A 12,994-nucleotide genomic window follows, 5' to 3' on the forward strand; every position below is an offset into this window, starting at 1 on the left:
ACCAGAAATTATTTCCACTACTAATTAATTACCGTTGAGCTCAAAGGTTATATTAATAAACGGTTAATGAATGTGTATTTATGACGACGATTTGTGAGACTGGTAAACTTATGATACGTACGATGGTCTTTCGTTCTACACGGTGCATTTCAAGGTCCTGCACCCATCCGTCGGTAAACTGTACCTGCTTGTTGCAGTGACCTGAAGTTACTAAACTTCATGAGTGTGTGCACTCACTCCAAGAACCGTATGATTATAAATATGCATATAAATATGCTACGATGAGATAGCTGACTTCATCTAACTAGCAAATGTTGTCCAGGCTACGTTGGTGATGCAGTTTTTTTTAATGTGTATGATATTTTTGTCATGCGATTTTAAAGCTGGTCCTACAACCGCATCCAAGAATAACATGCAGCTTATCTCAGAACTGTCGGTGAAAATTATTCTTGGAGCTAGGTTTAATTGAGCTGCATTTTAAAGAGGTGCAATTTCACAATTTGTGTATATTTTCTAAGTTCACTATTTTGTCATGTGTTGAGAAAAACACAGATTTTAAAATTACATGGTCTAATATTTACATTTAGCATATAACTGCAACATGCTTTTTTTCGTTTTTTTTTTTAAAGACTCGAAAGGACTTGAAATTCAAAATTTCAGACTTGTGACTTTACTTGGACTTTTACACCAGTGACTTGAGACTCGACTCTGACTTGCCTGACATTACTTAAGACTTGACTTGAGACTTGAGGATAAAGACTTGAGACTTACTTGAGACTTGCAAAACAATGACTTGGTCCCACCTCTGCCATTTACCACAGCAAGTCTTCCAGGTCCTGAAGCAGCAAAACAGCAGTGGTAGTGTGATGTACAGACCGTCACACTACCACCACTGTTGGTATTTTCTGAAATGCTGTGTTAGTTTTATGCCAGACATAACGGGACTTAAACCTTCAAAAAAGTTCTATTTTTGTCTCATCAATCCACATAATATTTTCCTAGATGTCTTGGGGATTATCAAGCTGTTGCTTTGGCAAATATGAGAAATGGCCTGCATTTGTATAGTGCTTTTCTAGTCCCTAAGGACCCCAAAGTGCTTCACACTACATTCAGTCATTCACACACTGGCGATGGCAAGCTACATTGTAGCCACAGCTGCCCACTGACAGAAGCGAGGCTGCCGGACACTGGCGCCACCGGGCCCTCTGACCACCACCAGTAGGCAAACATGGGGTTAGTATCTTGCCCAAGATATTTGGCATGCAGCCAGGAGGCAGCCTGGGATCGAACCACCGACCTTCTGATTAGTGGCTGACCTGCTCTGCCACCTGAGCTACAGCCACCCGAGAAGAGTACTGTTCTCCTTGAACACTCCTATTGATATCATTTTGCCCAGTCTCTTTCTTACTGTTGAATCATGAACCTCAGAACCTTAACTGAGATGTGTGAAGCCTGTGGCTCTTTAATATTGTTCTGGGTTCTTTTGTGACCTCCTGGATGAGTTGTCGATGTGCTCTTGGAGCAATTTTGGTAGGCTGGTCACTCCTGGGAAGCTTCACCACTGTTCCAAGTTTTCTTCATTTGTGTATAATGGCTCTCACCATGAATTAATGGAGTCCCAAAGCCTTAGACTGATAGAGGTCAAAGACTTTGTTTCTATGTTTTTTCTTTAGATTGTGGCATGATGTGTTGATGTGTTTTTGAGATCTTTAGCCTGCTTCACTTTGGCCGCAGGTTGTATTTAAGTAACTTCTTGACTCAACAGGTCTGCGGGTAATCAGGCCTGAGCGTGTTTTGTGAAACTGAACTCAGCTTTCCAAAAATGAGGTTAATCCCAGTTAATTCATGATCTAACAAGAGGGCTATTACTTTTTCACACAGGTCCAGGTAGGTTTGAATTACTTTTCACCCTTAATCAGTGAAATCATCATTGATTAATCATCACTGCATTTTGTATTTACTCAGGTTATTTTTGTCTGATATTAAAATTTGTTTGATGCTTGGTCTGTAACATGTCATTTGACAAATATGCAAAAATGCAAAATGTATATTGTAAGGCAAATACCCTACAATAATACAAAGAAAACTGAGTAAACCCCAACAATCAAACAACCCGCTATGAGTAAGCACTTTGGCAACAGTGGGAAGGAAAAACTCCCTTTTAACAGGAAGCAGAGGCAGAAGCAGGCTCAGGGAGGGGCGGCCATCTGCTGCGACCAGTTCAAAAGCCTATATCGCTGATGTGGTATGGGGTTTCACCAGATGAAAACAATGGGTCCCTCATACCATGAAATATACAACAAAGAAGACCCGGGAATTTTAAGCAGCTAGAATCCTCTATCAGGCACAAAATGGGACATTCCTCTCCCCAAAAATGTTTCTCAGTTTAAACATTTTATGTTTTTCAGTGTTTTTATTTACATTTCTCAACTTCTGTTAAACTGGGGTTGTAATCTTTAAGTTGTCATTGGATATTTAAACCTTACAATTAGAGTGTCATTACACAAAAAGCATATTGTTCACAATAAACAATGTACTTTTTGTGCTTATAAAGAGCATTTTATTCAAATGTTAAATTTTGCAACCGGTAGTAAAAGTTGTCTCAATACGTAACAAATAAAGGCCACATCAAACAAAACCATGTCTATACAGTCTAAGGTCAAGACTATCACACCAAGACTGTATGCGGTTGGATTGATTTTCCCTCTTTCCCTACGATATGCATCCACTTAAGCACTACGGACGTCACAGTGTGTTCTGAGCTGCTTGTAACAACAGAGAGAGTGCACACTGAATTTTCATGAGTACAGCCTTGGTCTATAGTCCCAAATGTGATTGATCTACTGTATAATCTGGCAACAGTTTGAGTTCAGTAGCGGTTATAAATGGTTACATTTACAATCTGTAATTTATGTAAGGGCACACATCTGTGCTTTGTGTTTTTCTTTTGGGTCAAGGTGGGGCCCCATTTATAATTGGTCAAATGTCTATCACATTAAAACTCAAAAGATTGAACTGATTTAAAGAGAAGTAAGTATATCACAAAAACAGTATAAAGTAGGTAATTTGCTGTGGAACCAGTCATTTATGATCCTATAGCTTTGTTTGTTTTTTAGTCATGTAAGACTCTCACAGTGGGTTTGTATAATGCAACACTCACAATCAATTTCACGTGGTATATATTTAGGAAAGATGGACATAGGTTTAAGTACACTATTTTTGTTTGACTTTTAGCTGAAAGATAGAAAAAAGATGCAGTTAGTTGGTTGTTTCTGACATTTTAATGCAAGGTGACATTTACTCAAGGATCTTTGTAGGATTCCCTGACTGTGCAGTGTTGTGTTGTATGTGTCTGCCATCTATTGGACTCACAAGAAACACCACTTGGCAAATTCATGTGACATATTTAGAAATAAGTTCTTATCAATAGAGGTAGATAACTGTAATTCATTTTTGGCTTTTGCATATTTAAAACTGTTACAGATAAAACTTGAGCTAAGTTTGGATTAAAATATGCATCAATTAAATACAGTTAATTTACAATTACATTACAGTTGTTATTAACTCATTATCTCTGTGAATAGAAAATGTTCTAAAGAGATGAACATCTGAGGGACGGGGGGGAAGCATAGCAAGTTGGTAGTGCCCACCTAAAAGAAACATTTTTGTGTTTATGGCAAAGAGGAACGGTGGTTTGTAAAATAGAGGAAAAAAATAAATACCCACAAATGTATTAAAAGAGCTCACTTATATCCTATAACATGTGTTGCGGTCAGAGCTGTTGTAGGACGCCAGGAAAAAGAGGGAGTGGGTGAGTGCAGGAGTCGGCTGAGCACGTGCCTGCAGAGGTCCTCTGGTCTCTGTCTGGGATCAGCCTGCCACACCAGCCCCTGGGCTAGACTCCCATCAGCCCCATACCCTGTCTTCTCTGAGCCAGACACCACCATGACCACTTGTATTGAGAGCTCTGACCGCCATTGTGCCACAGTAGAGTACACAAACAAACAGTGCAGACACACACCGGTCTGCTCTCCTGCCATTACGTCTACTCAAGCCCACTTGGTTTAGTCATACCGTAGGTCTCCATTGCAAGCAGCTCCTTCTTGGCTTGGGATGAAGAATTTGGCAGAAGATATTTGCTCATTTGTCCCCACACATGTATGTGGTTTGGTAACTTTGCTAGGGACTGCTGCCCCAGTCTTTCTTACAGTGGAGCTTCAGAGCAAGCCAGGCCTTTTCTGGGTAATGTCCTCCCACACAGTCTGACTATACAGCTTTTTGCTGTTCGTTTCCAGCTGTTTACATCCTTACAATGTGTGTGTGTGGTTTTTTGTGGATTTTGGTATGCACTATAGAAAAGCCGAACATGTGGACATCTATTATCATCTGTCATCACAGCAGTTCACATTGTTTCATCATTTACTTCCAGCTATTCCCACCTCTTCTCCAAATAAGGCCATACAAAAAAAAGTCAGGCTACTCACTTATATGTCATCCAGAAATAAAACAGTTACAATGCATGCATTAACCATTTGCTCAGAGTATAGCTTAACGTTGTGCACATGCACATGCACTCACATCCACAGGCACACTGCATTTCTTCTTTCTTTTCATGTTGACCACAAGATTAACCTGCTGCCCTCTATTTCCTCTGAAGAGGATTCCCCCTCCTCCCCTTCAGTAGAGCCTTAAAATCTATCACAGACTTTAGATCCTGATGTGCCCCATCCTCTGTTTTCTTTGAAGTCTTTAACTGGCCCTGGCCACATTGCAGTCTGATAGCTGGACTGTCGCTTACACATATTCAGCTTTTTTCTGTCTGAGATGAGCCTCTCACCCATCCCAACATCCTTAGTATTGTCTGAAGAGGGAATATCTGGTTTAAACATAATTTGTCAGGCACAATTAAAAATACAGTTACATGGGTTCAAGTGACTCTGGCCTTTAAGTGTTGCTATCACCTTGTTTCCTATTGTTACTTTGCCATGTAGGAAAATCTTACATTTCCCAACTTCTAAACTGCAAAAAGATCACAAGTACTGATATGTCTGAATGCTCAAAATCAACTTTAGTACTTGTAATGACGATGGCACTCTAGGCAAAATTATAAAGGATCACTAATGTGATAAAAATACATTTCACATATGCTTACATTTAAAATATTTCTTCACTATTCTGAGCCATCAGGATACAAGGTTTGAATTTTTTTGTTTTGTTTAATTCCAGTTTTAGCTTGTAAATCCTGACATCTTTATACTGTTGTCAATTTCATCTCCATGTGTGAATTCTGCCTTATAATATATTTTATTTCAGTCTTTACATCTGTTTCTGAGATCTTAACATTTATGGATTACTTGTATTAAAACAGCCAGTAGTGAGCCTTTGAATGACATGAGCCCAAATAATATTTATACTACAGTTGGTATACTATGTTAAGGTAGTAAAGCAATTTGAAATTACTTTGCATTGCATACCTTGTTTTACATTAAAACTGTGTTGGGTATGTCAATGCCAAACATGATGAAGGATAGGAAAAAGGACTGAACCAAAGCTGTTAAAATAACAAACAATTTTGGTCTTCAAATGTTATCAGGAAAAAACAACAGATATAACAAATACTGTAACAAAAAAAATAATGTTTATTCCTTTAAAAAAGTTTGTGCACAGTAGGAAAGGAAAGGTAGGTGTTTTAAAAACAGAGGCTTAAACATCATGAAAAGAGTATGGCTGGATGTAATCCCCATATCCTTTAAGGGCCTCTCCAAATGCATGCACGTTCAATTAAAAAAGTCTTTTTAAAATATAAAGTTTCTTCATATTTGTGCACATAATGCTGAGCTTGTCATCAAAACAAAGTGTATTGCTCTTTTCAGAAGCAGCTAGGAGCATTTCATCTCAGCAACAGTCAAAAGCAATTCCATAGTCAACACATAACATTAAAACCTCAACACTGATATGTCCATTGATATAACAAAACCAATGTGTACAGTGTTGACAATAGATGTCTTATATTATGATTGTTGGTAAAATCTTGACATTTTCAGAACCAAAACTCTGAGACAAACACATGGACGTTGACGATGTTATGGCCAGAGTCGCCCTGAATTGTCAGGTTGCGCATAGATAGCTTGAGTACTGTCATCGCTGGACCAATCAGAGGCTTCACCTGGCGAACAATACCTGGAAAAGACAAAGATGAATGAGAAAAAGTAGTATGGCTAAATGTGTAGATCCGTGCTAAGCAAGACTACTTGTTGTATCATGACATGTCTCAATAATCTCAATAAACAAAAAAAGAATTATTTTGTTCAGAAGCTTGAGAGTTGGTTAGCTTAAGGAACTACAATCAGTCAGAATAATTTTCCTCAAAGAAACTGTTGTCATTGTGGAGTCTTTTTGTCATTATTAATGTAGTTCTGTGTGTTTTAAATATGGTTTCTTTGTTCACCCTAGTGATATCTAGCTCTGGATAGTTTGGGTTTATAGTGTTGAGGATCAAAGTGTTTGCTCTTACCTCACTACAATTAAGGACAGTTTGTGATTGTATTTGTAATTTACCAGCAAAAGTGAAAAGACAGTAACATGTAGTCACAAGCTAGTCACAGCTTGCTTTAACTAGCCATTCTTCAGTCGTTAATTTCACATGTCTGATAGCTCTGTCAGTCTTGCATATCCTTAAATTATCTGTCTAGACAGGTTGCATAATAGCTTAGAACATATTTTTGAGTTTCAAGCTTATTTTCTTCCAACTTCAATAACTGAATTTGCAGCATACTATGGTTATACACATCTAGAGTCTTAGGACATGAAGTTTAATCAAAATTGAATTTATAAACTACTAATTTACAAAAACAGTTGTCTCAAGGATGCTTTATATTGTAAGATAAAGACCCTATAATATTATTATAGAGAAAACCCAACAATCAGACAATCCCCTATGAGCAAATACTTGGCAAGTGTAGGAAGGAGGAACTCCCTTTTAACAGGAAGAGACATGTGGTGGAACCATGATCAAGGAGGGCCAGCCATCTGTCATGACTTGTTCAGGGGTGAGGGTAGAACCTGAAAGCTGAGGGAAGTCCCTTAGCAGACTAAACCTTTAAGTTTCTAACCCATAGGTTTTTATCAAAAATCAAAGTCTTAAACCTAATTTAAAAGTACAGTTAACGCTGCTCACAACTGTGCAGCAATGCACAATTCGAACCACATCATCAAGTTCGCCAATGACACGACTGTGGTGGGTCTCATCAGCAAGAACAAGTCAGAATACAGAGAGGAGGTGCAACAGCTAATGGACTGGTGAAGAGTTGTCAAGAGCACCAAATTCCTTGGTGTCCACCTGGGGGAGAACCTCCCCTGGCCCCTCAATACCAGCTCCATAACTAAGAAGGCCCAACAGCATCTCTATTTCCCACAGAAGCTGAGAAAAGCCCATCTCCCACCATCCATTCTCACCACCTTCTACAGAGGGACTATAGAGAGCATCCTGAGCACGCACACCTTCATACATCAAGTTGCTTTTTGCATACTTCTCAGACTTTTGCACATTTCTATTGCACTGTTGTGTCTGCACTGTCTTGTGTCTGTATCATTCTGTTCTGTATGGTGTTGCACTGTCTTTGTTTTGTTTTGTTTGCAATTTTTGCACATTGCACCTTAAGTACTCCGGTGCTTATTGTCTGTTATATGTCATATGTGGCACCATGGTTTGGAGGAACGTTATCTCATTTCACTGTGTACTGTACCACTGCACGTGGTTGGAATGACAATAAAGCCACTTGACTTGACTTGTGTCTTTCCCAAATGCAAACTGGAAGCTGGTTCCATGGGACACAGGGCGAACAGTTGAAAACTGCCTCCCATTCTACTCTTGGAAAGTCTAGGAAACATTAGTAGGCCAGCAGCCTGAAATTGAAGTGGTCTATTGGGATAGTATAATACTATGAGGTCTTTAAGGTAGGATCATTCAGGACTTTATATGTAACAAAAAGGATTTAACAGTAAGTCAGTGAAGAGAAGCTAATACAGTATGTGAGATGTATAATCTTTCCTTCTAGTAGTGCTCTCACTGGGGTACTTTGGATCTTTAAAATATCCTGATGATAAGGAATTACAATAGTCCTGCCTAGAAAGAGTAGTATTACAGCAGGATTTTCCAAATTTTAGCAAAACTGTGTAGACGAAAGGAGGCAGACCTAGATATTTGATTAATGTGTCATATCCTATACAAAAATGACTCCAAGATTCCTCACAGTAGTATAAAACTTTGTTAATTTGTCTGGATTTATAACTTTAAAACAACACAGGTTTTTATGTTTTATAAAGGGACATGTACACAGGAAGCAATTCTGTGGTTCCCTGGTTATATAACCCTCTAATGTATAAGTCAATCAACTGTCATGTGTTAATCAATGATATTATTTGCTCTCACAGGTAGTGGGTTCAACTCCTTCCCTTCAAATTGAGAAAGTTTTAATTCAGGACTCACTCAGTTTGCATTGCCAGTGGTTAATTTTTTGTTGGGACTCGCAGTCAGAGAATATCATTAAGTATCTACTATCTGGGGCTCACCCCATCACTGCAAATCACTTCCTGTGTGATTAAGACATGTCTGCAGTTTAAATAATTGATTTGTGCCGTTTGGCTTCATTAACAAAGATGACTATCATTTGAACGACACAAACTTTGTAGTATTTTTTTTATATCTGCTAAAGGTTTTATGTATTAAATGAAAACTATTGGACCCAGCACAAAACCTTGTGGAACTCCATGACTAGATTTCATTTGTGAAGAAGACTTTTTTATACAAAAAAATGGGAATCTATCAGATAAATATATTTCAAACCAGCCAGTGCATTTTCTACTAATGGTGTACACTATTCCCTGTAGTAAAATGTAGTAAAAAATTTCTGCCCACAGTCCAGTGTGCTAGATTGTTAACTTCCACGTCTAGGGTATACCTTATGTTTTACCATCCACTGACTGAGATCTATTGATCCATCCACAAAAAAGGGATGAATCAATAGTTGTTTCTTCAGTAGGAAATATTTAACTGTTCATTAATCAGGCTTTTGAGCAACAGATTTGGGAGTTTTTTAGCTCTATTCTTCACTGTCTGTGCAATCAGGCCTGTCAACTCAAAACAAAAAGTCAAACTGAATATGCAGAGATTCTATGTTCTCTCCCTCCTTTTCTCTCACAATGCAACGATTAATAAATTATAAAGTGTATATGTGACTTGTTTTCTGTCTTGAGATTTTGGCCTAGATATTGACCAGCAAACCTATTAAAAACAGAGCATGTTAACTACCAGACACCGTGATGGTAATAGATGCTACTGTAGAAACAAATATGTATAGTTAAAGATCACTATAGCAAATGAAAAGTTCTGAATAACAAAGTAAAATGAGGCACAGTTCAAACCACCGCACGCAAAGCTAACATATCACAACTCTATCAAAACTATGTCATTGAGAATAGAGTGGAGGCTGGAAGTTGGGTCGATCTTTAAAGAACAGTGAAGTAATCATCAATGAATACTGAATAGCATTTATTGCTTAAAATGCGTTTCCCTACTTTTTTGGCATCAGCTGATCAATTTAGATGAGTTTCAAATAACCTTTGCTGTTAATGAGCCAAAGATCTGCCAATGAACAACCCCATAAACAGAAGACACAGTGATATCATGGTAAAACAGATGGAAGAATAAACATACTGCAACAGAGCATTACTGAATCCCCATGGAATTCATTGGGTGCTCTTTTTAAGTGAACATGCGATTAGAGGGGGGAAAAATGCCAGTGTTTACACAAGCTGTCAACAGACTTTTCTCTGCAGAGGGCTGGGGACATTTCAGCTCTGGCCTGTTTGAACAGCTATCGGTGGTATAGTCAGGCAGCACAATCACCACACTGTCCTCCTATCACACCTTCAGCCGCCCTCTTTCTTTTCCCCCATTTACTTCTGCTTCTCATACTCATCTGAGTCAGTAACATGTTAAAGCCTTTAGTAGGATGACTCAAGAGTTTAACTCAGCATGGATCAAAATGACAGATCACTGCCTAGATCACTATGAATTATGAGGCTCTTTCCTGTGGTACTTGTAAAAAAAAAAAAGGCAGTAAAATCCATTTGGTTGTCATTCACTACAGGGCAAATGATGATCCATTATGAGCCATGCACTGGGTCCTGTGGGACACTGGCATTGTATGATGGCCCCCCACTCACATATTCGCCTTTTTTTCCCTCCCTTCTCTTCCCTTCCTGAGGGGGGCTGGCGTTTGTGGCACCATCACTGTGGCCCACAAGGCTAAATGAGTCCCATGTGTTTGATGGAGGGGAGCAGTTGCAGTCACGCGATACAGCCATGGAGGCATTTCTCCAGGAATCGATCTTTAACTCTGGGAGGGGCAAGCTATAGGAACTTAGACTGGCGTCTCTCCTTCTCTCTGTCACTTTATTTTGCTCTCTTGTCCTTCTCCGAGCCAGGAATGTGGGCACACAACAGATTCCAGCAGATTCTGGTGATAAGCACTTGGAGAAGTGTGGAATGGGGCCCACTTCTACCAGGGTTGCCCCTTGTTTTGGTGTTTTGGGATTCTGTTGCGTAGTGACACTAAAGGGGCCCGGGTCTGAGATTTTATTGTTTCCAAACCATTAGCGTTGTCAGAGAGAACTAACCTTTTCTTAAACCTAACAACAGCTGCAATATTAAGAAAATAACTGACATGGAAAAAGAGATTGGATTTTGAGTCGGAAAATTATTTTCAGACATAAGCCAGCTGAGATGGCATGCAACGCCAGTGGAGTTAATCAGTGCAAAGGTTCATTCTTTGCTCATTTGCTTAAATCAAACGAGATCTGATCAAAAGCTTCCGTCCTGGGATGAGCAATCATGCAATGAAGATGAGTAAGTTGTTATGAGCACAATATGGACCACCGCAAGGACAGATGGGTTTAAGTCCACATTAAGGGCATTTTTAAAAAATGTTATTATTGCATTAATTGTGGCCTATATCTAATTACGGCTAAACACTTATAATCAGGGCCAGCTGAGGTTAAGTTTTCCATTAAAACTCCAGAGGAGGGTTTCCGTGAAAAGTAAAACAAAAAAAATCTTACCACATAAATAAATAACAAAAACACAGAGACTAAACTAAACTAAAATTTATTTAGGGCATCTAAACAAGGCTATGTGGTATGTGTGTCGGCCCCATTAGAGTTTTGTAAATTTGTTTGTGGTCTAATTAGCACATGCAGAGTGCAAAAGTGTGCTGTCCGGAATTTTTGCAATGGCTCGTCCAAATCCTTCAGTTTTCTCAGAGCATTTGAAAAGAAACATGAACCATGGTTCAGGGTTCCTCACTTCAGATTTTGGAATTTCTTTTAATCCTATATATGTTCATCTATATAAGATGTGCCACAGTTATCTTGCACACCTCATGTGAACTATTTTTTGTGAACCTTGAGGACAAGAAAGGGTCATTATGTCATTATACTGTGGGCTTAAGCGCCCAACTCTGCACGAAGTAGCGTGATACCATAGTCGTTTTACATGACCTCTCGGAAGCCTCAGCGAAATCCCAACATGATGACTTTGTGTTTCCGTGAGCTTCCCATCAAAAGCACAGTGGTATCCTCAGTGAAGGCAAAGCATCAGCTAACAGCTGGGCCTCAACGCACTCACAGCGAACCTGAGGTGAAACCACAACCACATACGCATCTTTAACATTTCTTCCAAGCTATAAGGCAAAGGGCCAACATCCACATAACAGGTTGACTTTGATTTGCTGCAATGCCACCTGAGATTCATATAAATAAAGACGGGAAGGTTTTCAAACCTCTACAGCTGACAGCATGCCCTGTGACTGGGTTGCAAAGTTGCAAAGTAATGCCGGAAAAGTTTGTGGTGTCTTTCCAATTCTTTGAAGTATCTGCCGCAGGGTGCAAAGGTGACCCCACTGGTTTTTAACAGCCACCATCACACTAAACCCTAACAGCTGTACAGTTTGTCCACTCCCCAGAAGCATCCCACCACACAATAAAGTAGCCTCCCATGAAGAAAACAGTCCTAAATAAACACATAGTAGTAGCAGAGACGCTGCCCCCAAAACAAAGTGAAGCAAATGCCAGGAGGCATTTGTCATCCTTCATGGCCACGAGGTCTGCAATATTGAAGGGTTACATGTAAACAGTACAATTTCGGGGTTTTCTGGTTTCTACAACTCAGCAAGGAAGTGTATGACAAAATCCAAAATGAACGGGTTTAACACCAGAGACAAATGAAAAGTATGCATTGGCTTCACCGCAGTATTGTATAATGACATGCTGGTTGTGGCGCTATGCATGCTCACTGCAGTGAAACCCCTGGAGAGCATCCAGGTGCTGTACAAAGTTCCAGTATACAAAGAGGGTACTGGAGGACATTCTTGAGCACCCTCACTGTAGTAACTGTGAGATCATCCGGATCTCTCACTGATGTACCAAGTGCATCTCTTACTGATTCACAGCTGCTGGCATTTGTATAAACAGAGCAAAGAGTGGTTTCTTTTTCAATAACTCTTTTTTACTGCCTGAAAGGTTTTCTCCATAAAAACTCGAAGGCAAGCCAAAGAAATTGCTAACTAGCTCCCTTGTTACCCCATTAGTAAAACAAGCAATTTCAGTTTTGATAACCCTTCAGTTTGGCTGAAATATAATACATTCAAATGTCCCGGCGCGGCAGGATAATCAACTGTACGAAGACAGCGTACAGACCCCTCAGGGTCTGACTTTGTATTTATCTTCTGACTGGTGCACTGATGGCCACTCAGGTCAGGCTGTCCAAACACAACTCTGACCACTCCAAAGAGGGAGTGGGACCCATGTATACCCCATCCATGTCTGTGTGGCTTGGTATTTTAAGGCCAATTAACAGTGATTCACTGTTGGACAGTGGCACGCATGGGCTGTGACATCACTGAAGTGGCCTTAGGGAACTGGTTGGTTCTTTTCT

General features: G+C 39.6%; 1 protein-coding gene across 1 annotated transcript in view; it reads right to left on the reverse strand.

Annotated features, from left to right (window-relative positions):
• Window positions 1-5,619: 5,619 nt before the first annotated feature.
• Window positions 5,620-12,994, reverse strand: part of fbln1 (fibulin 1) — a 31,995-nt gene continuing 24,620 nt past the window's right edge. Inside the window, exon 17 of the mRNA XM_086299280.1 lies at window positions 5,620-6,180. Within this exon, the coding sequence (XP_086155406.1) occupies window positions 6,041-6,180 (140 nt within the window). The 3' untranslated portion in view covers window positions 5,620-6,040. The remainder of the gene's footprint in view (window positions 6,181-12,994) is intronic.

This window comes from Aulonocara sp. 'chitande type north' Nkhata Bay, linkage group LG7 (genome assembly GCF_057382095.1).
Source record: "Aulonocara sp. 'chitande type north' Nkhata Bay isolate Kocher_YH1m ecotype deep benthic linkage group LG7, A_spYH_male_GT1.1, whole genome shotgun sequence".
Classification (NCBI taxonomy): domain Eukaryota; kingdom Metazoa; phylum Chordata; class Actinopteri; order Cichliformes; family Cichlidae; genus Aulonocara; species Aulonocara sp. 'chitande type north' Nkhata Bay.